The sequence below is a fragment of the Salvelinus fontinalis genome, chromosome 24 (assembly GCF_029448725.1).
Source record: "Salvelinus fontinalis isolate EN_2023a chromosome 24, ASM2944872v1, whole genome shotgun sequence".
NCBI classification, from domain to species: Eukaryota; Metazoa; Chordata; class Actinopteri; order Salmoniformes; family Salmonidae; genus Salvelinus; species Salvelinus fontinalis.
This window is the reverse complement of record NC_074688.1, coordinates 41,436,695-41,462,615: the sequence shown is the minus strand read 5'-3', so window position 1 is coordinate 41,462,615 and position 25,921 is coordinate 41,436,695. Positions and strand designations below refer to the sequence as shown.

General features: G+C 47.0%; 2 protein-coding genes across 2 annotated transcripts in view; both read left to right on the top strand.

The window, feature by feature from the left end:
• LOC129822453 (neuroserpin-like) overlaps window positions 1-3,625 on the top strand; it is a 60,555-nt gene extending 56,930 nt beyond the window's left edge. Inside the window, exons 7-9 of the mRNA XM_055880743.1 lie at window positions 1-10; window positions 2,601-2,690; window positions 2,783-3,625. The exon at window positions 1-10 is cut by the window's left edge and continues 77 nt beyond it. Coding sequence (XP_055736718.1) covers window positions 1-10; window positions 2,601-2,690; window positions 2,783-2,859 — 177 coding nt within the window. The 3' untranslated portion in view covers window positions 2,860-3,625. The remainder of the gene's footprint in view (window positions 11-2,600; window positions 2,691-2,782) is intronic.
• A 2,037-nt stretch (window positions 3,626-5,662) lies between these two features.
• Window positions 5,663-16,052, top strand: LOC129822451 (uncharacterized). The gene is made up of 7 exons (XM_055880740.1): window positions 5,663-6,059; window positions 12,865-12,994; window positions 13,603-13,696; window positions 13,800-13,927; window positions 14,132-14,274; window positions 14,811-15,008; window positions 15,686-16,052. Exons 1-7 carry the CDS (start codon window positions 6,049-6,051, stop codon window positions 15,801-15,803), a joined length of 822 nt encoding a protein of 273 aa, XP_055736715.1. The 5' UTR covers window positions 5,663-6,048; the 3' UTR covers window positions 15,804-16,052.
• Window positions 16,053-25,921: the final 9,869 nt, after the last annotated feature.

Sequence of the window (25,921 nt, the reverse complement as noted above, 5' to 3'; positions counted from 1 at the left end):
GCAGGATCAGGTGACCTTATAGTTGCATCATCATCATTCCTGAAATGGCATTCTGTTTGCAGGGTCTACCCTTACTGTCTACCGTCTTTCTGCTCTCACTTCTTCTCTCTGTCTTTTTCTTCTCAGTTTGACCTTCGCTTTGACAGTATTATTTCATTCTCTGCATCTCTCTCTCTTTTGCTCTTAAATGTTTTCTTCTCTGTATCCACCTGTTCACTCTCTATCTTTCTCTCCACCGATTAGTCCCCAGTCTCTTTCCCTCTCTCTAACCCTCTCTCTCTCTCTTTATCTCTCTATCACTCTCCATCTTTCTCTCCACCGATTAGTCACCAGTCTCTTTCCCTCTCTCTATTCCTCTCTCTAACCCTCTCTCTCTCTCTTTATCTCTCTATCACTCTCTATCTCTTTCTCTCTTATTTATCCCTCTCTCTCTCTTTATCTCTCTATCACTCTCCATCTTTCTCTCCACCGATTAGTCCCCAGTCTCTTTCCCTCTCTCTATTCCTCTCTCTAACCCTCTCTCTCTCTTTATCTCTCTATCACTCTCCATCTTTCTCTCCACCGATTAGTCACCAGTCTCTTTCCCTCTCTCTATTCCTCTCTAACCCTCTCTCTCTCTCTGTATCTCTCTATCACTCTCTATCTCTTTCTCTCTTATTTATCCCTCTCTCTATCTTTCTCTCCACCGATTAGTCCCCAGTCTCTTTCCTTCTCTCTATCCCCCTCTCTCTCTCTTTATCTATCTATCACTCTCCATCTTTCTCTCCACCTATTAGTCCCCAGTCTCGCTCTCTATCCCTCTCACTATGTCTCTCTTTCTCTCTATCCCTCTCACTATGTCTCTCTCTCTATCTCTCTTTCTCTCTATCCCTCTCTCCACCTATTAGTCCCCAGTCTCGCTCTCTATCCCTCTCACTATGTATCTCTATCTCTCTCTATCTCTCTTTCTCTCTATCCCCCTCACTATGTCTCTCTATCTCTCTATACCTCTCTCTATCCCTCTCTCCACCTATATATCCCTTTCTCTCTATACCTCTCTATATCCCTCTCTCCACCTATATATCCCTTTCTCTCTATACCTCTCTCCACCTATTAGACCCCAGTCTCTTTTCTATTGTTCTTGTCAATCTCTGTCAGAATCATTCCTGTATTGTCTTCCCACTGCAGTAATGTGTTGTCTTCCCACTGCAGTACTGTGTTGTCTTCCCAATGCAGTACTGTGTTGTCTTCCCACTGCAGTACTGTGTTGTCTTCCCACTGCAGTACTGTGTTGTCTTCCCACTGCAGTACTGTGTTGTCTTCCCACTGCAGTAATGTGTTGTCGTCCCACTGCAGTACTGTGTTGTCTTCCCAATGCAGTACTGTGTTGTCTTCCCACTGCAGTACTGTGTTGTCTTCCCAATGCAGTAATGTGTTGTCTTCCCACTGCAGTACTGTGTTGTCTTCCCACTGCAGTAGTGTGTTGTCTTCCCAATGCAGTAATGTGTTGTCTTCCCACTGCAGTACTGTGTTGTCTTCCCACTGCAGTAATGTGTTGTCGTCCCACTGCAGTACTGTGTTGTCTTCCCAATGCAGTACTGTGTTGTCTTCCCACTGCAGTACTGTGTTGTCTTCCCAATGCAGTAATGTGTTGTCTTCCCACTGCAGTACTGTGTTGTCTTCCCACTGCAGTACTGTGTTGTCTTCCCACTGCAGTAATGTGTTGTCGTCCCACTGCAGTACTGTGTTGTCTTCCCAATGCAGTACTGTGTTGTCTTCCCACTGCAGTACTGTGTTGTCTTCCCAATGCAGTAATGTGTTGTCTTCCCACTGCAGTACTGTGTTGTCTTCCCACTGCAGTAGTGTGTTGTCTTCCCAATGCAGTAATGTGTTGTCTTCCCACTGCAGTACTGTGTTGTCTTCCCAATGCAGTAATGTGTTGTCTTCCCACTGCAGTACTGTGTTGTCTTCCCACTGCAGTAATGTGTTGTCTTCCCACTGCAGTAGTGTGTTGTCTTCCCACTGCAGTAGTGTGTTGTCTTCCCACTGCAGTACTGTGTTGTCTTCCCACTGCAGTAGTGTGTTGTCTTCCCACTGCAGTAGTGTGTTGTCTTCCCAATGCAGTAATGTGTTGTCTTCCCACTGCAGTACTGTGTTGTCTTCCCAATGCAGTAATGTGTTGTCTTCCCACTGCAGTACTGTGTTGTCTTCCCACTGCAGTAATGTGTTGTCTTCCCACTGCAGTAGTGTGTTGTCTTCCCACTGCAGTAGTGTGTTGTCTTCCCACTGCAGTACTGTGTTGTCTTCCCACTGCAGTAGTGTGTTGTCTTCCCACTGCAGTAGTGTGTTGTCTTCCCACTGCAGTAGTGTGTTGTCTTCCATATGGATGGTATATAAACAGTTCCCCCTCCTGCTGACTGTTCAGTGTCAGTAGATTTAAATGTCACTAGTAGAATCCTCGCCTCCTTCTCAAAACCCATTGGAGGAGAAGGTCAGAGGGGCGGGACCTCTGGCTTTCTCATCTAATGTGTTTTGAGAAGGAGGCAAGGAGAAAGGAGAGAGAAGTATGCAACTGAGATTCTCCCCGTGTGTTGAATGTTCTCTCTCTCTGTGTCCTGTAGGAATGATATCTCTCACCAGGACTCTGGTTCTGTACCCTCAGGTCATGGCGGATCACCCCTTCTTCTTCATCATCAGAAACCGCAGGACAGGTGTGTGTTACACTGTCCGTCTGTCCGTCCCTCTGTTTGTCTCTGTCTGATTATGTACAGTATGTGTCTGACCCTAGTGTCTTCCCCTCCAGGTTCTATCCTGTTCATGGGCAGGGTTATGACACCAGAGGTCATTGAGCCTACCGACTACGACAATGACTCCATGTAACTATGACGACGACCAATGGGATTCCAGTGTGCTGCTATCCTGCTATGAGGTCATATGCTCAAAGCCAATCAGATCCAGGCAAAACGAGGCCATAAACGCAACCTTTCCTCTCCCCGTCGTCGGCTGTGTTTTTATACTCTTATCGAGAATATACAGGATTCCTATTCTATATTCTATATTCTATTTGATATATATTGATATATACATATAATGTGACTGTAAACTTTAACCACTTGGTAAGAGAGAGGGATGTAAATATATATAAAGAAAAGTAAAATGGTTTCTATCGTCTGTTGGATCAGTAGACAGCCATTAGACATCCTGCCCCTTTAATTTCACTATCCTCACACACACCCACTAGCTTCACACACACATGCTCTGTCGTTTCAGGTGTCTCCCAAATCAACGCCATTATATTCCTCTACATTTACTACTGGCTTATATATAAGAATAGATATTTATTGCAAAAAAAAAAAAAATAGTGCAGATTATATATATATGTATATGTATGTAATCACACAGAATCTTAGTAATTCTATTTTAGTTCCCCCCCCCCCCCCCCCCCCCCCCCCATGCTAGAAGTACCTTGCTAAAATACTGATGAACTAACATGCCTTATGAGTTGTTGATTTAGTGGAGGCTTTTGAAGACAGTTGAACGGGTTGTGTAAAACAGTTTGCCCTTGAGAAGAGGCGTGCAGGTGGATTTGGAGACCAGCTATATTCACTCTTTTACTGAAATAAATAGCAATGTGTTCCAGTTACAATTGTCTGATGTCTTTTTGTATATAATTGTATTTGGTAAAAGTACTTTTCATTAAGTACCTCTTATACCAGTGTAGTAACGCTGTACATACAACAGTGTACTGTACTAGTAATCACATAATTTCTAATGATGACCGTCTGAGGTAAATGGCCATATAACAGAGTATTGTCAAGTTAAGACAGGAAATGACCTTGACAAGCCCTCTGGATACATCACTATACCTCGTTGAAATACCACAGCAGCCAGAACAGAGTCGGCCGAGGTCAAATCTGAGCAATATTCTTTTTGGCCAGGATAAAGCCATCATTTGGCATGGAGAAGGAGAGAGATCTAGTCACAGACGTAGTGAAGGACACACTGGAGGACAGACAAGACTAGGGAATGAGGCTGCATCTCAGAGGCTAAACTCGTCTCCTCCCCCTCATTGCAGATGATGGAAAGGAAGCTGAAGGCAGAATAACCATATAATTACAGAACAATGTAGAAACACTCAGCTGTGGGAAGTAGATTTGGGGGGGGAGGGGGGGGGGCTGTGCTGCAGACGTCTATATAGGTCTGTGAATACAGGACTAGTAATACAGGACTAGTAAAGGCCCAGTGTTACGGACGTCTATATAGGTCTGTTAATACAGGACTAGTAGTAATACAGGACTAGTAAAGGCCCAGTGTTACAGACGTCTATATAGGTCTGTTAATACAGGACTAGTAATACAGGACTAGTAAAGGCCCAGTGTTACGGACGTCTATATAGTTCTGTTAATACAGGACTAGTAATACAGGACTAGTAAAGGCCCAGTGTTACGGACGTCTATATAGGTCTGTTAATACAGGACTAGTAATACAGGACTAGTAAAGGTCCAGTGTTACAGATGTCTATATAGGTCTGTTAATACAGGACTAGTAATACAGGACTAGTAAAGGTCCAGTGTTACAGACGTCTATATAGGTCTGTTAATACAGGACTAGTAATACAGGACTAGTAAAGGCCCAGTGTTACAGACGTCTATATAGGTCTGTTAATACAGGACTAGTAATACAGGACTAGTAAAGGTCCAGTGTTACAGACGTCTATATAGGTCTGTTAATACAGGACTAGTAATACAGGACTAGTAAAGGTCCAGTGTTACAGACGTCTATATAGGTCTGTTAAATACAGGACTAGTAATACAGGACTAGTAAAGGTCCAGTGTTACAGACGTCTATATAGGTCTGTTAATACAGGACTAGTAATACAGGACTAGTAAAGGTCCAGTGCACTACTTTTGTGCTTTAAAAAAAATTGCTTCTTTCAGGGGGTGCTGCATCACCCTTAGAACCTCTACATCCCGCTATGGGCCCACGGACCTACCGGACACCCCCTGCCCAGAGGAGGGGTTTACAGGCTATTGACATTCTCTATTGAGAGGTCAATGTCAGAGATGGCCTAGCCAGTCTGTTCAGTCACAGGGTATCAGCGAGTGGGATACGAAACAGCTTTCTTCCCAAATATCTTTTCATTTGGTATTCAGGTCCAAGAATGTGCACCACCGTGCAGCACGTACGGTGCCAGGAGATGATTGATCAGCATGCGCATGACCCAGCAGTTCATTGAATCGGAGGTTGTAGGAGGTCGTGCACCAGAACGAAAGCGGTAAATACTTCATTCGCTTCAACGCGCAGAGACTGATTTCCTTTGCGCTCAAACTCAATCGTGTTTATGGGAATGTGACATGAATCTCTCACTCTCTTACAGTGTATTTTATGGTTTTCTCCTACAAAACAAAACAGCTAATTCCTGTATTCAAAGGATGCAATAACACTAAATAAGAATGATCACCTTTGTGTTTAACATAAATCAATAACATTCTTGTTCATTTATTGGAGGAATGCTACTCAATCAAAATATGACCACGTGACAACTCATAGGCCGAGTCACTACAAACAGACAAGAGATTCCTGCAGTAATGTTACAAACCCCCAAAAAATTATTTATTTTAGTGTTACTCTCAATGTGTGGCTAGTGTATGAAGGCTAACTGAGAATGTCCTGGTCAAATAAATAAGAGTCCGAATGCTTTAAACACTTACGTATTTGATCATTTCTACCGCTGCTAGCCTGGCCTAGTGTATTTGTCTTTATGTACTGGATTCTAAATTATCCCTGTTCACTTCCCCCCCTGCCTGTGAGACACAGAGATAACTATGTCACAACCTGCACCGTAATCACCGCGTTGCCAAGCAATGTGCACCTGCCCCCGTTGACCTGCCTCTGCCCGCTACACGAGTGCAACACCGAAGCTAGTCTCTGTATGCATCCAGACACCGGAGCAGTCGTTACCTCCGGTCTAACAGGGCATTTCGCTCCCATGGAAAACCACAGCGCTGTACGACTACGCTCAGTTCATTACGCGCTAAAGGCCAAGGAAATTTGGTATAACTTTGGGAGATGTCAGAAAGGTAGGTAAAAGAGGTCATTTAATAGCTTTGTGTTGTCATCCTTCATTGAGCAGTGCTTCAAGTTGGAAAACTTTACAAATGTACGCTTAACAAGCAAAATGCATTATTTGGTTATTTGGTATGATTTTGAATTCTTCAGAAATTCATTAGCCTAGGCTGCATTATTTATGCACATGGTTATTTTTCCATGCAACAAGCCTATAGGTTATATAGTATAGACAATGTGTAGATTATATAATCCCCCCAAATCTCACAATTATTAATACTTTACACGAAAATAGACGATAATAATTATGAAAACATTACTATCCAGGTTCCTTTCATGCAGCTATTATTAACTAATGACACCTGGTCGGGTATCCGCTGTTATGGCGACGGCTCTAATCCGGTGCGCAAGGCAGAGTTCACGGTAACCGAAACCGGACGGCTGCGTGTCAGGGTTTCAGCATTGTGGATGTAGGTGAGGAGTTCCATTTCAACCAGCCTCCTTGAAGAGTCGGCGACAGAAACAGACAGAATTCTCCGAGGCTTTAGGCCTATGATAGAAAACACAGGCCCAAAGAGAAGAATATGTGATATTTAGGCCTATGTTTATGATGATTTTCAAGGCTCTTTTAATTTGGGTTTTAATTTGGCCTTACATTATTTATTTATTTACATTTTTCCTTTCGGCTCTGAAGCTGTTTCAATTTATTTTCCCTCTCGCTTTCTCTCCCGCCCTCTGTTTTCACACTCCTCCTACCCTCTCCTCCCTTTCACTTCTCACTTTCATCACACTCAATCCTTCCTACATCTTTCACCCTCAAACTCCCTTGTTGTCCCTCTCTCCCAGTTCCTCAGGTGTGTTGTTGTCCTTCTCTCCCAGTTCCTCAGGTGTGTTGTTGTCCCTCTCTCCCAGTTCCTCAGGTGTGTTGTTGTCCTTCTCTCCCAGTTCATCAGGTGTGTTGTTGTCCCTCTCTCCCAGTTCATCAGGTGTGTTGTTGTCCCCCTCTCCCAGTTCCTCAGGTGTGTTGTTGTCCCTCTCTCTCAGTTCCTCAGGTGTGTTGCTGTCCTTCTCTCCCAGTTCATCAGGTGTGTTGTTGTCCCCCTCTCCCAGTTCCTCAGGTGTGTTGCTGTCCTTCTCTCCCAGTTCCTCAGGTGTGTTGTTGTCCCCCTCTCCCAGTTCCTCAGGTGTGTTGTTGTCCCCCTCTCCCAGTTCCTCAGGTGTGTTGTTGTCCCCCTCTCCCAGTTCCTCAGGTGTGTTGTTGTCCCCCTCTCCCAGTTCCTCAGGTGTGTTGTTGTCCCTCTCTCCCAGTTCCTCAGGTGTGTTGTTGTCCCCCTCTCCCAGTTCCTCAGGTGTGTTGTTGTCCCTCTCTCCCAGTTCCTCAGGTGTGTTGTTGTCCCCCTCTCCCAGTTCCTCAGGTGTGTTGTTGTCCTTCTCTCCCAGTTCCTCAGGTGTGTTGTTGTCCCTCTCTCCCAGTTCCTCAGGTGTGTTGTTGTCCTTCTCTCTCAGTTCCTCAGGTGTGTTGTTGTCCCTCTCTCCCAGTTCATCAGGTGTGTTGTTGTCCTTCTCTCTCAGTTCCTCAGGTGTGTTGTTGTCCCTCTCTCCCAGTTCATCAGGTGTGTTGTTGTCCTTCTCTCTCAGTTCATGAGGTGTGTTGTTGTCCTTCTCTCTCAGTTCCTCAGGTGTGTTGTTGTCCCTCTCTCCCAGTTCATCAGGTGTGTTGTTGTCCTTCTCTCTCAGTTCCTCAGGTGTGTTGTTGTCCCTCTCTCCCAGTTCATCAGATGTGTTGTTGTCCTTCTCTCTCAGTTCCTCAGGTGTGTTGTTGTCCTTCTCTCCCAGTTCCTCAGGTGTGTTGTTGTCCTTCTCTCCCAGTTCCTCAGGTGTGTTGTTGTCCCTCTCTCCCAGTTCCTCAGGTGTGTTGCTGTCCTTCTCTCCCAGTTCCTCAGGTGTGTTGTTGTCCTTCTCTCCCAGTTCCTCAGGTGTGTTGTTGTCCCTCTCTCCCAGTTCCTCAGGTGTGTTGTTGTCCCTCTCTCCCAGTTCCTCAGGTGTGTTGCTGTCCTTCTCTCCCAGTTCCTCGGGTGTGTTGCTGTCCCCCTCTCCCAGTTCCTCAGGTGTGTTGTTGTCCCCCTCTCCCAGTTCATCAGGTGTGTTGTTGTCCCTCTCTCCCAGTTCCTCAGGTGTGTTGTTGTCCCCCACTCCCAGTTCCTCAGGTGTGTTGCTGTCCTTCTCTCCCAGTTCATCAGGTGTGTTGTTGTCCCTCTCTCCCAGTTCCTCAGGTGTGTTGTTGTCCTTCTCTCCCAGTTCCTCAGGTGTGTTGTTGTCCTTCTCTCTCAGTTCCTCAGGTGTGTTGTTGTCCCTCTCTCCCAGTTCATCAGGTGTGTTGTTGTCCCTCTCTCCCAGTTCCTCAGGTGTGTTGTTGTCCCTCTCTCTCAGTTCCTCAGGTGTGTTGTTGTCCTTCTCTCTCAGTTCCTCAGGTGTGTTGTTGTCCCTCTCTCCCAGTTCCTCAGGTGTGTTGTTGTCCTTCTCTCCCAGTTCCTCAGGTGTGTTGTTGTCCCTCTCTCCCAGTTCCTCAGGTGTGTTGTTGTCCCCCTCTCCCAGATCATCAGGTGTGTTGTTGTCCCTCTCTCCCAGTTCCTCAGGTGTGTTGTTGTCCCTCTCTCCCAGTTCCTCAGGTGTGTTGTTGTCCCCCTCTCCCAGATCATCAGGTGTGTTGTTGTCCCCCTCTCCCAGATCATCAGGTGTGTTGTTGTCCCCCTCTCCCAGTTCCTCAGGTGTGTTGCTGTCCTTCTCTCCCAGTTCCTCAGGTGTGTTGTTGTCCCTCTCTCCCAGTTCCTCAGGTGTGTTGTTGTCCCCCTCTCCCAGTTCCTCAGGTGTGTTGTTGTCCCTCTCTCCCAGTTCCTCAGGTGTGTTGTTGTCCCCCTCTCCCAGTTCCTCAGGTGTGTTGTTGTCCCTCTCTCCCAGTTCCTCAGGTGTGTTGTTGTCCCTCTCTCCCAGTTCCTCAGGTGTGTTGTTGTCCCCCTCTCCCAGTTCCTCAGGTGTGTTGTTGTCCCCCTCTCCCAGTTCCTCAGGTGTGTTGTTGTCCCCCTCTCCCAGTTCCTCAGGTGTGTTGTTGTCCTTCTCTCCCAGATCATCAGGTGTGTTGTTGTCCCTCTCTCCCAGTTCCTCAGGTGTGTTGTTGTTCCTCTCTCCCAGTTCCTCAGGTGTGTTGTTGTCCTTCTCTCCCAGTTCCTCAGGTGTGTTGTTGTCCCCCTCTCCCAGTTCCTCAGGTGTGTTGTTGTCCTTCTCTCCCAGTTCCTCAGGTGTGTTGTTGTCCCTCTCTCCCAGTTCCTCAGGTGTGCTGTTGTCCTTCTCTCCCAGTTCCTCAGGTGTGCTGTTGTCCTTCTCTCCCAGTTCCTCAGGTGTGTTGTTGTCCCTCTCTCCCAGTTCCTCAGGTGTGTTGTTGTCCCCCTCTCCCAGTTCCTCAGGTGTGTTGTTGTCCCCCTCTCCCAGTTCCTCAGGTGTGTTGTTGTCCCCCTCTCCCAGTTCCTCAGGTGTGTTGTTGTCCTTCTCTCCCAGTTCCTCAGGTGTGTTGTTGTCCCCCTCTCCCAGTTCCTCAGGTGTGTTGTTGTCCCCCTCTCCCAGTTCCTCAGGTGTGTTGTTGTCCTTCTCTCTCAGTTCCTCAGGTGTGTTGTTGTCCCCCTCTCCCAGATCATCAGGTGTGTTGTTGTCCCTCTCTCCCAGTTCCTCAGGTGTGTTGTTGTCCCTCTCTCCCAGTTCCTCAGGTGTGTTGTTGTCCCCCTCTCCCAGATCATCAGGTGTGTTGTTGTCCCCCTCTCCCAGATCATCAGGTGTGTTGTTGTCCCCCTCTCCCAGTTCCTCAGGTGTGTTGCTGTCCTTCTCTCCCAGTTCCTCAGGTGTGTTGTTGTCCCTCTCTCCCAGTTCCTCAGGTGTGTTGTTGTCCCCCTCTCCCAGTTCCTCAGGTGTGTTGTTGTCCCTCTCTCCCAGTTCCTCAGGTGTGTTGTTGTCCCCCTCTCCCAGTTCCTCAGGTGTGTTGTTGTCCCTCTCTCCCAGTTCCTCAGGTGTGTTGTTGTCCCTCTCTCCCAGTTCCTCAGGTGTGTTGTTGTCCCCCTCTCCCAGTTCCTCAGGTGTGTTGTTGTCCCCCTCTCCCAGTTCCTCAGGTGTGTTGTTGTCCCCCTCTCCCAGTTCCTCAGGTGTGTTGTTGTCCTTCTCTCCCAGATCATCAGGTGTGTTGTTGTCCCTCTCTCCCAGTTCCTCAGGTGTGTTGTTGTTCCTCTCTCCCAGTTCCTCAGGTGTGTTGTTGTCCTTCTCTCCCAGTTCCTCAGGTGTGTTGTTGTCCCCCTCTCCCAGTTCCTCAGGTGTGTTGTTGTCCTTCTCTCCCAGTTCCTCAGGTGTGTTGTTGTCCCTCTCTCCCAGTTCCTCAGGTGTGCTGTTGTCCTTCTCTCCCAGTTCCTCAGGTGTGCTGTTGTCCTTCTCTCCCAGTTCCTCAGGTGTGTTGTTGTCCCTCTCTCCCAGTTCCTCAGGTGTGTTGTTGTCCCCCTCTCCCAGTTCCTCAGGTGTGTTGTTGTCCCCCTCTCCCAGTTCCTCAGGTGTGTTGTTGTCCCCCTCTCCCAGTTCCTCAGGTGTGTTGTTGTCCTTCTCTCCCAGTTCCTCAGGTGTGTTGTTGTCCCCCTCTCCCAGTTCCTCAGGTGTGTTGTTGTCCCCCTCTCCCAGTTCCTCAGGTGTGTTGTTGTCCTTCTCTCTCAGTTCCTCAGGTGTGTTGTTGTCCCCCTCTCCCAGTTCCTCAGGTGTGTTGTTGTCCTTCTCTCCCAGTTCCTCAGGTGTGTTGTTGTCCTTCTCTCTCAGTTCCTCAGGTGTGTTGTTGTCCCCCTCTCCCAGTTCCTCAGGTGTGTTGTTGTCCTTCTCTCCCAGTTCCTCAGGTGTGTTGTTGTCCCCCTCTCCCAGTTCCTCAGGTGTGTTGTTGTCCCTCTCTCCCAGTTCATCAGGTGTGTTGTTGTCCTTCTCTCTCAGTTCCTCAGGTGTGTTGTTGTCCCCCTCTCCCAGTTCCTCAGGTGTGTTGTTGTCCCTCTCTCCCAGTTCATCAGGTGTGTTGTTGTCCTTCTCTCCCAGTTCCTCAGGTGTGTTGTTGTCCCCCTCTCCCAGTTCCTCAGGTGTGTTGTTGTCCCCCTCTCCCAGTTCCTCAGGTGTGTTGTTGTCCCTCTCTCTCAGTTCCTCAGGTGTGTTGCTGTCCTTCTCTCTCAGTTCCTCAGGTGTGTTGTTGTCCCCCTCTCCCAGTTCCTCAGGTGTGTTGTTGTCCCCCTTTCCCAGTTCCTCAGGTGTGTTGCTGTCCTTCTCTCCCAGTTCATCAGGTGTGTTGCTGTCCTTCTCTCCCAGTTCATCAGGTGTGTTGCTGTTCTTCTCTCCCAGTTCATCAGGTGTGTTGCTGTCCTTCTCTCCCAGTTCCTCAGGTGTGTTGCTGTCCTTCTCTCCCAGTTCATCAGGTGTGTTGCTGTCCTTCTCTCCCAGTTCATCAGGTGTGTTGCTGTCCTTCTCTCCCAGTTCATCAGGTGTGTTGCTGTCCTTCTCTCCCAGTTCATCAGGTGTGTTGCTGTCCTTCTCTCCCAGTTCCTCAGGTGTGTTGCTGTCCTTCTCTCCCAGTTCATCAGGTGTGTTGCTGTCCTTCTCTCCCAGTTCATCAGGTGTGTTGTTGTCCCCCTCTCCCAGTTCCTCAGGTGTGTTGCTGTCCTTCTCTCCCAGTTCATCAGGTGTGTTGCTGTCCTTCTCTCCCAGTTCATCAGGTGTGTTGCTGTTCTTCTCTCCCAGTTCATCAGGTGTGTTGCTGTCCTTCTCTCCCAGTTCCTCAGGTGTGTTGCTGTCCTTCTCTCCCAGTTCATCAAGTGTGTTGCTGTCCTTCTCTCCCAGTTCCTCAGGTGTGTTGTTGTCCCCCTCTCCCAGTTCCTCAGGTGTGTTGTTGTCCCTCTCTCCCAGTTCCTCAGGTGTGTTGTTGTCCCCCTCTCCCAGTTCCTCAGGTGTGTTGTTGTCCCCCTCTCCCAGTTCCTCAGGTGTGTTGTTGTCCCCCTCTCCCAGTTCCTCAGGTGTGTTGTTGTCCTTCTCTCCCAGTTCCTCAGGTGTGTTGTTGTCCCCCTCTCCCAGTTCCTCAGGTGTGTTGTTGTCCTTCTCTCCCAGTTCCTCAGGTGTGTTGTTGTCCCCCTCTCCCAGTTCCTCAGGTGTGTTGTTGTCCCTCTCTCCCAGTTCCTCAGGTGTGTTGTTGTCCCCCTCTCCCAGTTCCTCAGGTGTGTTGTTGTCCTTCTCTCCCAGTTCCTCAGGTGTGTTGTTGTCCTTCTCTCCCAGTTCCTCAGGTGTGTTGTTGTCCTTCTCTCCCAGTTCCTCAGGTGTGTTGTTGTCCTTCTCTCCCAGTTCCTCAGGTGTGTTGTTGTCCCCCTCTCCCAGTTCCTCAGGTGTGTTGTTGTCCCCCTCTCCCAGTTCCTCAGGTGTGTTGTTGTCCTTCTCTCCCAGTTCCTCAGGTGTGTTGTTGTCCCCCTCTCCCAGTTCCTCAGGTGTGTTGTTGTCCCTCTCTCCCAGTTCCTCAGGTGTGTTGTTGTCCCCCTCTCCCAGTTCCTCAGGTGTGTTGTTGTCCTTCTCTCCCAGTTCCTCAGGTGTGTTGTTGTCCCCCTCTCCCAGTTCATCAGGTGTGTTGTTGTCCTTCTCTCCCAGTTCCTCAGGTGTGTTGTTGTCCTTCTCTCCCAGTTCCTCAGGTGTGTTGTTGTCCCCCTCTCCCAGTTCATCAGGTGTGTTGTTGTCCTTCTCTCCCAGTTCATCAGGTGTGTTGTTGTCCCTCTCTCCCAGTTCCTCAGGTGTGAACACAAGCAGTGGCAGTTTTCCCAAATCCCACTCCTCCCAGTATTCTGAAATCAGCATCACACACACACCCCTCTCCGTGGACCAGAGTCCAGATTCCGGAATCGTCAAAACCCCTGTGAGTGTCACGCGTTACATCACATTCTCACCCTCCAGTCCTCCGTCCTCGCTCTTGTACCCTCCTATCTTCTGATACCCCATTACAAAACTCCTCCCCCCACAACATACCCCTCTCATCCTGCAACAGAATGGTCCAATACTGTCTGGTCTGAAAACAGCCTCACCCCCCTAGCCCTTCCATTTGAAACCTAGGCGCTGCCATCACTGTATTGCTCACACCCATCCAGTTCCTACCTGCCAACACAGAGGGGTCAGGGCTTGTCTAGAATGCTATAGATGAGTCACTCTGTTTGTGACATGGGAGCACAGGCTCCAAGGCTGGTTCTGATGTGGGTCTAGTCCCCCACGTGGCTAGGTGGGTGGGGTGGGGGGGGGGGGGGGGGGGGGGGGGGTTATAGTCACAGTCAAAGCCCAGGTAAGGAGGCAGAGACAGGGATGAGGGTCACAGAGCACCCCCAATCAAGGCTCTCATATTCAGATCCCAGTCTGAAAAACAATCCTTAAAACCCCTTGCTCTTCATCCTCCTTCTCCTCTTCCTCTTTCTCATCTTATTCATCTCTCCTTCTCCTCTTCCTCATCTCTCCTTCTCCTCTCTCGTTTCTCAGCTGCCGTCCAGCCGGTTCAGGTTCGTGTCGTGGCAGCGGCTTGAGGAGAGTGATGTCAAAGGAGACCAGCTCTCCTGTCCCAGGGTCAGAGAAGGTCAGAGAGGTCACCACCTTGGCAACCTTTGACCTTTTAATCATTTTATTTTGCTCTCATCTCAGTTCTCATAAGTAACTGCTGCCATCATTGTATCATCCAGGGCCGTCAGTGGAGGACCTCTTTCTGAGAAAGGACGACATCCCCTTGGAATGGGGGAGGAGGAAGAGGAGAGAGGAGGAAGGGCAGAGGTGGGAGGAGAGGCTTCAAGAGAACTGGGAGAATTGTGTGGTGAGTTACAACTCAGAGACATACTGTACTATGTGTGTGTATATGCATGTGTATAAGTGCCTGTGTGTGTGTGTGTGTGTGTGTGTGTGTGTGTGTGTGTGTGTGTGTGTGTGCGTGCGTGCGTGCGTGCGTGCGTGCGTGCGTGCGTGCGTGCGTGTTGACACACAACTGAGTAACCTCTCCCTGTGTTCCTGGTATTCCCAGGAGCTGAATCTGTCCTATCAGGACTTGGGAGATCCGTTCCAGCAGGAAAACTTCCGTCGGATCCTGAGGAGGCTGATCCGAGTGGAGAGACTCCAGCTGATCAATAACTCCCTCACAGACCTGAGTTCTATATGCCTGCCAAGGTACTACACTACCCACAATGCCCATCTATACGCCTGCCATTATACTACACTACATCCAAAGCATCAATATACGCCTGCAAGTTACAATACTAGCCACAATACAACTCTTCACTTCATTTAGTGACAACCGTACTTCTGTCCTCTTTCCTCTACACAGTAAAAATAAAAGTGTGAATTTAACTCCTATAGAGTTGAATTCAACACTGTTTCAGATAACATTTGGTCCCAGTCCACATAGTGTTAAAGTTACTCTACAGGTAGTGTCACACTTTCAGAGTTAATTTGACTCAAAATGGTGTTAAAATTCACACATAAATGTGTAATAATATTTAACACTGGTTTAGTTACACTCTCCAGTGTTATTTAATCACTGAATTGAGTTGAATTTACACTGCAATGACTGCATCATTTTACACTCTGATTTAATTCCGACACCAAGAGCTCATTGACTCATGACCTCATAATGTTGAAAATACTCATCCTGGGTTAAAATAAGTCAACACTGTAATTTTTACACCCCCTTTTTTACTGTGTAGGTGCCGAAGCCTGAATCTGCATTGTAACCACCTGACATGTATACGTCAGCTGCCAAAGCTCCCGGCCGTGGAGCACCTGTGTCTCTCTGAGAACGGCATCTCAACACTGAGGGGACTGGGGGCTCTGGGAACCAGCACACTCCACTCCCTCACACTCAGATCTAACCCTGTCAACTACATACAGGACTACCGTGCACGGTGAGGGGGAATAGAGGGAGGTGAGGGAGGGAGGGAGGGAGGGAGGTGAGGAGGATAGAGGGAGGGAGGGAGGGATAGAGGGAGGGAGGGAGTTGAGGTGAGGAGGATAGAGGGAGGGTGGGAGAGATAGAGGGAGGGAGGGAGGTGAGGTGAGGGGGATAGAGGGAGGGAGAGAAGGTGAGGGGGATAGAGGGAGGGAGAGGAGGTGAGGGGATAGAGGGAGGGAGAGGAGGTGAGAGGATAGAGGGAGGGAGGGAGAGGAGCTGAGGGGGATAGAGAGGGAGAGAGAGTAGGTGAGGAGATGGAGCTGGGGAGATAGAGGGAGAGAGAGGAGGTGAGGGGATAGAGGGAGGGAGAGGAGAAGAGGGGGATAGAGGGAGGGAGAGGGGGTGAGGGGATAGAGTGAGGGAAAGGAGGTGAGGGGGAAAGGGAGGGAGAGGAGGTGAGGGGATAGAGGGAGGGAGAGGAGGTGAGGGGATAGAGGGAGGGAGGGAGAGGAGGTGAGGGGGAAGAGGGAGGGAGAGGAGGTGAGGAGGATAGAGGGAGGGAGAGGAGGTGAGGGGATAGAGGGAGGGAGAGGAGGTGGGGGATAGAGGGAGAGAGAGGAAAATTAAAGGATGTCAAGAATAATTTATATTTTTTTGTCTTAACCCTTAGTTGCCCTCTCCTCTCTGCAGTGTGTTCTCTTGTTTGCCAAAACTAAGAGTTCTGGATGGAATCCCCAAGCTGCCAGAAGATTCCATGCCTCCTGGACTCCAACTCCCAGCAGCCACCAGAATGTGTAACGTTCTGTGACATCAAACTAAGGGGCTTTGGAAATTCCATAAATAATAATAAAAGTAATTCCATAAATAATGCACTGACAACATTTTTAGTAGGCCTACTAATACTGTATATTGTGTATATTTTATGACTGAATATATAAGATGTTTTTATACATTATACTGTTAAGAGTTGTTTTTACTCGTACTGGGTTATGTGACTGGGCTGTGTTAGGCATTTGGCTGATCTAGGAAGACACTGAGGCTCATGTTGGAACTTGGCTTTGAGGGAGGGAGGGAAGTAGGGAGGTAGAGAGAGAGATAGAGGGAGGGAGGGAGAGAGAGAGGGGGGGGAGTGGGAGGGAGGGAGAGAGAGAGAGAGGGAGGGAAGAAAGGAAGGAGGGAGAGAGATAAAGAGAGAGAGGGAAGGAGGGAGGGAGAGAGAGAGGATGGGAGGGAGGGAGCGAGAGGGAGAGGGAGGGAGAGAGCGAGGGTGGGAGGGAGAGAGAGAGAGGGACGGAGGGAGAGAGAGCGATGAGAGAAAGAGAGTGCGAGAGAGAGGGAGGGGGGAGAGAGAGAGAGGGAGATAGATAGATTCTATCAGGCAGCTACATGACACTGTCCTACTGACACAGAAAACAGTGGGGTCAGCAGTCAGCCTCCTCGAGCCTCACAACACATCCAACTGGATGTACAACACAGGCATCACAGACATCCCTCTGACCCTCCATCTCCCTCTTTCCTTCCCTCCCTCCATCACCCTCCTTCCATCTCCTTCCTACCTCCATCCTTCTCGGCTTCTCTTTTTCTCTTTCCGACAGTACTCCTCTTATGATGACTGTTTAATGACCTCTGTGACTCGAGAGACAGGACACGCACGATAACGGGTCACATTCAGAATGTCCCATCCTGTCTGTCAACAGCAGTTCATTCATTCATATCCAGTAGCGTCTGTATTCTTTTTTAATAATGGTGTTGATATCACTTCCCCGTGGTTCTGGACGCTTGGCCTATCCCCCTTCCTCCTCCTCCTCTTCGTAGTTCTCTTCCTCGTTGAGCTCTCCTTCCTTTCTGTGTTCTCCCTCTTTACCTGCTGGGAGCTCCTGGTCTTTCACTTTCTCCTGCAGCAGAACAAACACATTCACCAGGTGGGTAAGACCATAGACAATCAGAAACCTACAGAATATTTACATGGTAGTGGTAGTGTCTATGGTAGTGTCTCTACCTGACACTACCATACCCCCCTCCCCATTCTCTCTCTTGCGTGCGCGCACACACACACACACACCTCATTAGGTAGGCGAGTGTTTTTCCCCCTGAGATCCAGTTAATTACCCAATAGGTCCTCTAGAGCACTGAGTGTCCATTACCTTGGTCTCTCTGGACAACAACTCTCTAGAGCACTGAGTGTCCATTACCTTGGTCTCTCTGGACAACAACTCTCTAGAGCACTGAGTGTCCATTACCTTGGTCTCTCTAGACAACTCTAGAGCACTGAGTGTCCATTACCTTGGTCTCTCTAGACAACTCTAGAGCACTGAGTGTACATTACCTTGGTCACTCTAGACAACTCTAGAGCACTGAGTGTCCATTACCTTGGTCTCTCTAGACAACAACTCTAGAGCACTGAGTGTCCATTACCTTGGTCTCTCTGGATAACAACACACTAGAGCACTGAGTGTCCATTACCTTGGTCTCTCTGGACAACAACCCTCTAGAGCACTGAGTGTCCATTACCTTGGTCTCTCTGGATAACAACACACTAGAGCACTGAGTGTCCATTACCTTGGTCTCTCTGGACAACAACCCTCTAGAGCACTGAGTGTCCATTACCTTGGTCTCTCTGGACAACAACCCTCTAGAGCACTGAGTGTCCATTACCTTGGTCTCTCTGGACAACAACACACTAGAGCACTTAGTGTCCATTACCTTGGTCTCTCTGGACAACAACTCTCTAGAGCACTGAGTGTCCATTACCTTGGTCTCTCTGGACAACAACTCTCTAGAGGACTGAGTGTCCATTACCTTAGTCTCTCTGGATAACAACACACTAGAGCACTGAGTGTCCATTACCTTGGTCCCTCTGGACAACTCTAGAGCACTGAGTGTCCGTTACCTTGGTCTCTCTGGACAACAACTCTCTAGAGGACTGAGTGTCCATTACCTTGGTCTCTCTGGATAACAACACACTAGAGCACTGAGTGTCCATTACCTTGGTCCCTCTGGACAACAACCCTCTAGAGCACTGAGTGTCCATTACCTTGGTCTCTCTAGACAACTCTAGAGCACTGAGTGTCCATTACCTTGGTCTCTCTGGACAACAACCCTCTAGAGCACTGAGTGTCCATTACCTTGGTCTCTCTGGACAACAACTCTCTTTAGCACTGAGTGTCCATTACCTTGGTCTCTCTGGACAACAACTCTCTAGAGCACTGAGTGTCCATTACCTTGGTCTCTCTGGACAACAACACTCTAGAGCACTGAGTGTCCATTACCTTGGTCTCTCTGGACAACAACACACTAGAGCACTGAGTGTCCATTACCTTGGTCTCTCTGGACAACAACCCTCTAGAGCACTGAGTGTCCATTACCTTGGTCTCTCTGGACAACAACCCTCTAGAGCACTGAGTGTCCATTACCTTGGTCTCTCTGGACAACAACACACTAGAGCACTGAGTGTCCATTACCTTGGTCTCTCTGGACAACAACCCTCTAGAGCACTGAGTGTCCATTACCTTGGTCTCTCTGGACAACAACACACTAGAGCACTGAGTGTCCATTACCTTGGTCTCTCTGGACAACACCAAGGCTGCATGATGGTACTTGTAATACTATTAGTAATACTAAATAGTTGGAACATTCCTTTGGGTCTGAATACTAAATTGAGGTGTATGCTTAAGTCAAACCTTCATATAAATCATGCATCTTTGTCAAAAAAAAACAAACTTGGGGGCCGCTAGGGGCACAATGTGCAACTGACGTGTTTTCCGTTTGCTCCCACAATATTCTTAAAGTTTGTGAATTTTGCAGCAAAACCGTATTTATTTTCTAATATTAGTTTGGTGATCCCTTTGCGTAAAAACCAAGAACACTTTGCTTTCGAATGTCAGCATGTCGATGAAACATAAGGCCAAAAACATGACTTAGAGAAAACCCGGCCTACAAGACCCACTCTTATCACCGCCCTCTCCTGGGTCTGAGGGCCTAGAGACTCACACTTTACCCGGGGGTGCGGCTTGGCCTGGCAGCGCTGAAATGAACATTCTCGAGGCCATCAAACTACTACGCACTGAGATAGTTGAAATGAAAACGGAGGTAGTTGCTACGATTGAGGCCTGAATACAGGATATATCTGATACTTTAAAAGCAGATCTAACCATCCTGCGTAACGAGACGGTGCTAGAAATCACATCACTCAAAACAACATCAGAGTTGCACACTAAGACGATTGTAGCGCTGGAGACCTCTGCTAGCAGCGTCTCCGACTTAACTACCTCCCTGGAGGCTGACGTGAAACGCCTCGCTGCGGATCTGAAAAATGTACAGGAGAGTTGTGATCATAGATCAGCAACTGTTGCTCGCTGTGGAACTGTGGATCGTAAGTAAGTTCCCCACCTGTGGTACAACTAGGTTTAGTTTTAACGTACTAGTCTTGTTTAGTTGGGCAGTTGGCGAACCCACTCAGGCTTATTTGATGTGATCTAATGTTTTGATCATCTAGTGTGCTTGGCCTTACAAGCATTCAGTCATTTTAATGTCATTGTATTAAGGGTTTACTTAACTCCTGTGTTTCCAGGCTGTCTCGTTCACCTATTCAGTTTGTTTACATAGTGTCTCAAATATTTTGGGGTATTTGTTTACTGCATCCGCTTGTACCGACTCAGTAAACAGTAAACGAGGCTACGCGTTTTTGGCGTTCTTCAATTCAATGTTAAAAGGTTTTGAACATCATTTATGCCCAGCAAACTTTCAACGTTGCACATACATCATTTTTTGGTCTTGGCTATTGTGAAGACCCTCCCACTCTGTCTGCCGTATTCTGTCTCTTTGCTCTTGTTTTCCTTATTAGGATGTTCGGCGGGCGGAGCTGGGAGGGTCGTCAGCGACATGGGACACACCTGGGCCCGGGTGTGTCCCGGGATAAATACACCTCTTCCCCATTCCTTGAGGAGACTCTCTTCATGCAGACACACTGATAGATTTTGGTTGTGGCATTTTTGTGGCTGTTTTGTTTGCGTTGGCACCTTTCAACACCCCTCATTATCACATCTATACACACAACCACTCACTTACACTACTGATTACTGACTACACACACCAGTGTTAATTGTATATAGTTTACTTTAGTTAATAAATATATTTTGTTATTCCTTATCTCCACGTCGTCTCCCTTTTTGTTACTTCGAGCCGGTTCGTGACAGCTATAAGTTGTCTTATTGTCCAACTAGACAATTATTATTTATATATATATATTTTTTATCATCTTACTACGATTTGCTTACTTCCAATTAGGTTTTTGGTTGAGAGCCTTGATACGTTTTATTTATTTTCTCTCTCAATTCCTGTTATAAGACTGGGAAGATAATTATATACATCTGCAAGTGGTGCTTTTGTAATTTTGATTGCAGATGGGATTCACTGTTTATTTTTTTCTCTCTTTTTGCTGCTTGATCCACTAACACAAAACGTGACTTTAAAGAGTGGGACTGTGGGCTTGGGTTTAACACCTCACTCTCACAGACATACTGTGCAAAGAGAGCATGTTCTATTTAGGCTTGTACCTCATTTGGGGAGGTATTGTCTGGGATGGGGGGGTTGAATTGTTCAGTTCTAATGTTGTCATTCTGTGTTCTTTTTATTTGATTTTATCTGCACTTTTTCCAAGTATCTTACACCGTACATTATTACTCTGAGAAAAGTTCTTCTGGGGTATTATTTTCGGTATTCATTGCTTTCCCACTCTATGCTCTAATGACAGGGTTGTATAACGGGAGTGTTCAGGGTGGCCAAAATAATACGATCAAGTTCATTTTGTGGAACATCAAAGGGGTTAATAACCCTGTGAAGCGTAAGAGGGTGCTGACACACTTAAAGGGTTTGAATGCAAATTTAGCATTTCTACAACAGACTCACTTGAGGACCGGTGAGCACTTTAGGATGTATAGGGACTGAGTTGGTCAACTGTTCCACTCTAACTTTCATAGTAAATCAAGAGGTGCTGCCATTTTGGATGATACATCTACTCCCTTTGTAGTTAGGATCATCAATAACCTCAATAACCTAAGGGGCAAAACGTCATAGTAACGGGTAAACTGTTTTCTACCCCTCTTGTTTTGGTTTGTGTTTATGCTCCCAATTGGGATGACACACGTTTAATTTCTACCTTTTTATCTTGCTATACCCAATTTAGATTCCCATTTGTTGATTTTAGGGGGGGATTTCAACTGTAAAATGTCCCCAGTTCTTGTGTGCCCTACTTATTCAATAATTTCTTCAGAAATATGCTATGTGTAAGGCCTGGCGTTTCCTACATCCTACAGATAGACAGTATTCCTTTTAATTCTCATGTTCATCAAATATACTCCCGCATTGATGACTTATTTTTGGACAAAAAACTTCTGCCTAACCTTCAGAGGTGTACTTATGAGACTATTGTTATTTCTGACCATTCACCAGTAGTGCTTGAGTTAGAGTTTCCCCAGCAACCTCCTATGTGTTATCAATGGCGTCTTAATCCCATTTTACTCTCAGATAAGGAGTTTGTCAATTTCATTTCTTCTGAAATCACCTTATTCCTAGAAATTAATTCAACGCCAGATATGTCCTGCTCTACCATATGGGAGTCTCTCAAAGCATACCTACATGGCCAAAATATTTCTTATACAGCCAACCAAAACAAAGTTCGCTCTCAGCGGCTTCGGGACCTGAGCGAATCCATAGCCACACTGGATGAGAAGTATGCTACGGATCCTTCCTCTGATCTACATAAAGAGCGCCAACTACTCCAATCTGAATTTGATGAGCTTTCTACCAGGCAAGCTGAACAGTTACTCTTGCGAGCTCGGTACAGAGTGTACGAACAAGGCGACAAGGCCAGTAAACTCCTTGCACATCAGATTCGTAATTCTGAGGCCTCACGTTTAATCCCACAAATAAGGATCACGTCTGGTGCCACCACAGTTATACATAAAGAGATCAATGATCAATTCAAACAATTTTACTCTGCGCTATACACCTCTGCGCGATTCACCTCTGAATCCCCTCAAGACCCTTTGCTGATTAATTCCTTCTTTAATGGCCTGAATATGCCTTCAATTGATACAGACACCCATGACTGTCTAGAAGAAGAATTTACACCTGAGGAGATTGTAACAGCAGTGTCCGCAATGAAAAGTGGGGTCCAGATGGTTTTCCAACCGAATTTGACAGGACGTTTTCTGGTCTGCTTTGTCCATTCTTGTCTCGACTATTTGCAGAGTGCCTTAATACCTCAAAGCTACCGCTTAGTCTTTATCAGGCTTCAATTTCATTACTATTAAAGAAAAACAAAGACCCTCTGGAATGTGGATCCTATCGCCCAATCTCGCTTTTAAACTGTGATTACAAAATCCTAGCCAAGTTCTTAGCCATCCGTATGGACGGCTCGCTGCACCAAGTAATACACTCTGACCAGACTGGCTTTGTGAGAAAGAGGCATTTGTTTTTCAATATTAGACGCCTTATGAATATACTGTACTCCCCAGCGTCGGCGAACCCGGAGGTGGGGGTCTCACTTGATGCGGAAAAAGCTTTTGACCTCGTTGAGTGGGATTACCTAACAGCTGCCCTTTATAGATTTGGCTTTGGCCCCAAATTCATTGCATGGATAAAGATTTGTTATTTTTCTCCCATGGCTTCGGTACAGACTAACATTTTGTCCTAATTTTCAGACATACTATTGGGCTGCAAATTTCAGAGCCCTTTTATACTGGCGACAGACTGATCCTATTGGCCCTAGACCACTCTAGGAAAAAGGTGTGTTGGAAAGTAGTCTCTTAAAATGTGGAATCAGTTTCGTTTAGCCTTTAACCTCTGAGGCTTTTCTCTATCAGGCCCAATCAAATCAGAACATTTTATTTCCTCCATCTTTAAATGATGGGGCTTTTGGCATCTGGTACTCACTAGGCCTCTCTTCACTAGGCCTCTCCTCACTGGGCCTCTCCTCACTAGGCCTCTACTCACTGGGCCTCTACTCACTGGGCCTCTCCTCACTAGGCCTCTCCTCACTGGGCCTCTCCTCACTAGGCCTCTCCTCACTGGGCCTCTCCTCACTGGGCCTCTCCTCACTGGGCCTCTACTCACTGGGCCTCTCTTCACTGGGCCTCTCTTCACTGGGCCTCTCTTCACTGGGCCTCTACTCACTGGGCCTCTCCTCACTGGGCCTCTCCTCACTGGGCCTCTCTTCACTTGCCCAATTATTCTTTGATGATACATTTGCCTCTTTTGCTCAGCTACAGGAAAAGTTCAAGCTTCCCCAATCCCACTATCTACAGACTAGGAACTTTGTCAGAGCTAACACACCTGAATTTCCCCATAGGCGAGCTATAGAGCTATACAGCTATAGAGAGCATCTATAGAGAGCATCTTTGAGCTAAACAAGATTCCTAGGAGCGCAATTGCAGAAGTATATTCAATCATTAATGACTTACAGAACTCTTCTTTGCTGCCTTTAAAGACTCGATGGGAAAAGGATTTGGGGGAGGAACTTGGGGAAGACACCTGGGAATCTGTGCTGCACAGGGTGCATTCGTCCTCTTTTAGCACTAGACACAGCCTCATTCAATTCAAAGTGGTTTATTGTATCCACTGGTCCGGGGCCAAACTGGGAAGAATATTCTCTGATTTTGATCGTACCTGTGTCCGATGTAAAACGGAACCAGCCACACTGTATCACATGTTTTGGGACTGTCACAAACTGTCAGGTTTCTGGGAATTCATATTTAAATGTTTCTCTGATATATATGACACTGTTATTGCTCCGTCACCCCTTACAGCCCTTTTTTGGAGTACTGCCCAAAGGTACCCCCCCCATGTCAAGAATCCAGTTGGACACTGTTGCTTATACAACTCTTTTAGCTAGACGGCTAATACTACAGAACTGGAAGATGGCAGTTCCCCCATCTTTATTGGGTGGGAGATGTGTTGTGCTCTCTGAAATTAGAATTTTTAAAAATCCAATACACGTGGGAACCCCAAACTGTTTTATGAGGCTTGGGCTCCATTCTGGTCTCACTTTAAAACAGTCCATCCTCTGATGTCATTCATTTTAAAACAATAATACGTCTTTATTTGACTCCCCTGTGACTTAGGGATGAGCATTTCTTTTTTTGGGGGGGGGGGGACATTAAGGTTGATGATGTGCCTATTGATTCTTATTGAATGTAAACTGTTCACCTTGCCCTGTCAGAGACTAAAATGTGAGGTTGTTTTGCCCTGTTTTTTAAAATTTTGTTTGCACTTACATAAAAAAAAAAAATAACTTTGTTAACTTAATTTTTGGTCCAGTGGATGGTCGGTCTGTGGCCATGACTGTCTATGAGTGTGGTTGCATTTCTCCACCCTTCAATGGTGAGGTGTCCTCTCTGTCCCTGTACTACAGATTGCCCTTTAACCTTTGTAGCCTTCTGCCCGGTATGTTGAACACCATCTTTAAAGCTATTCTTTTTTACTTTTATTTTTTCTAGTTGAGTATATTATTTTGTGTTGTCCTGTGTGTGTAAAACTGAATAAACAGTTTTTTTTATTATTATTTTTTTTAAATTGAGGGGGGAGAGGGATTGGATATGTATTCGCCTCTCAAGTTAGGATTTGGCCTCTGGCAATAGGAGAGAAATTTAAATTATTCATGCCTAGTTATTCAACCATGAAATAATTGAAGACATCCAATAGGAGAGAGAACAGCCCATGCCTCCAGATGACAGACCTTAGCATCACTGAACACTCCTGCATGACTGTAGGGTGTGTTTGTTTGTGTGCGTGTGTCGCCAGCCTGCTATTAGCACAGTAATGAGTCACCTCTGAAAATGTTCCCACTCTAACATCCCAGAACCCCCCTGGGGAACACAGGAGTGTGACAACACAGAGGAAGAGGAGCCATGGATGATGAGATTAGCTTGGGCCTTGGGGTAAAGGTGGGAGATAGGTGAAATGTGTGTTTCAAGTATTTTCTCCTTGCTTTTCTCTCTCGCTCTCACTTCTCTTACTTAATGTTCATGCCTTTCTCTTCAGAGCAGTTTGATTTCCTAAGGGAAGGGTGAGATGGACCGTATCATTTCACCTCTCTGTAGCTCCCCTGCAGGATTCACCATGTTTATTCCTCACACACCATCCTCCAGGACAGTGGTTCACAAACTTTTTATAGTCCCGTACCCCTTCAAACATTCAACCTTCAGCTGCATACCAGGGTCAGCCCACTTTCAAATGTTGTTTTTTCCCATCATTGTAAGCCTGCCAAACACTATATGATACATTTATTAAAGAAGGAGTGTGAGTTGTCGTCACGACCCGGCTCGTGGGAAGAGCTCTTAAAGGACCAGGGCACAAATCATAATAATCAATCATTTTGCTCTTTATGTAACCATCTTACATATAAAACCTTATTTGTTCATCAAAAATAGTGAATAACTCACCACAGGTTAATGAGAAGGGTGTGCTTGAAAGGATGCACATAACTCTGCAATGTTGGGTTGTATTGGAGAGAGTCTCAGTCTTAAATACATTTCCAAATAGTCTGTGCCTGTATTTAGTTTTCATGCTAGTGATGGCTGAGAATCCACTCTCACGTGGGTACGTGGTTGCAAAGGGCATCAGTGTCTTAACAGCGCGATTTGCCAAGGCAGGATACTCTGAGCGCAGCCCAATCCAGAAATCTGGCAGTGGCTTCTGATTAAATAACATTTTTACAGAACAGCTTGTTGCAATTTCGATGAGGCTCTCTTGTTCAGATATCGGTAAGTGGACTGGAGGCAGGGCATGAAAGGGTTAACGAATCCAGTTGTTTGTGTCATCCGTTTCGGGAAAGTACCTGCGTAATTGCGCACTCAACTCACTCAGGTGCTTCACTATATCACATGTAACATTGTCCGTAAGCTTGAGTTCATTTGCACACAAAAA

Bases quoted from the DNA above. Each gene is read 5' to 3' on its own strand.
- LOC129822451 (XM_055880740.1), top strand. The intron at 13,928-14,131 runs GTGAGTTACAAC...TGGTATTCCCAG, and splicing joins AGAACTGGGAGAATTGTGTG to GAGCTGAATCTGTCCTATCA. The intron at 15,009-15,685 runs GTGAGGGGGAAT...TCCTCTCTGCAG, and splicing joins ATACAGGACTACCGTGCACG to TGTGTTCTCTTGTTTGCCAA.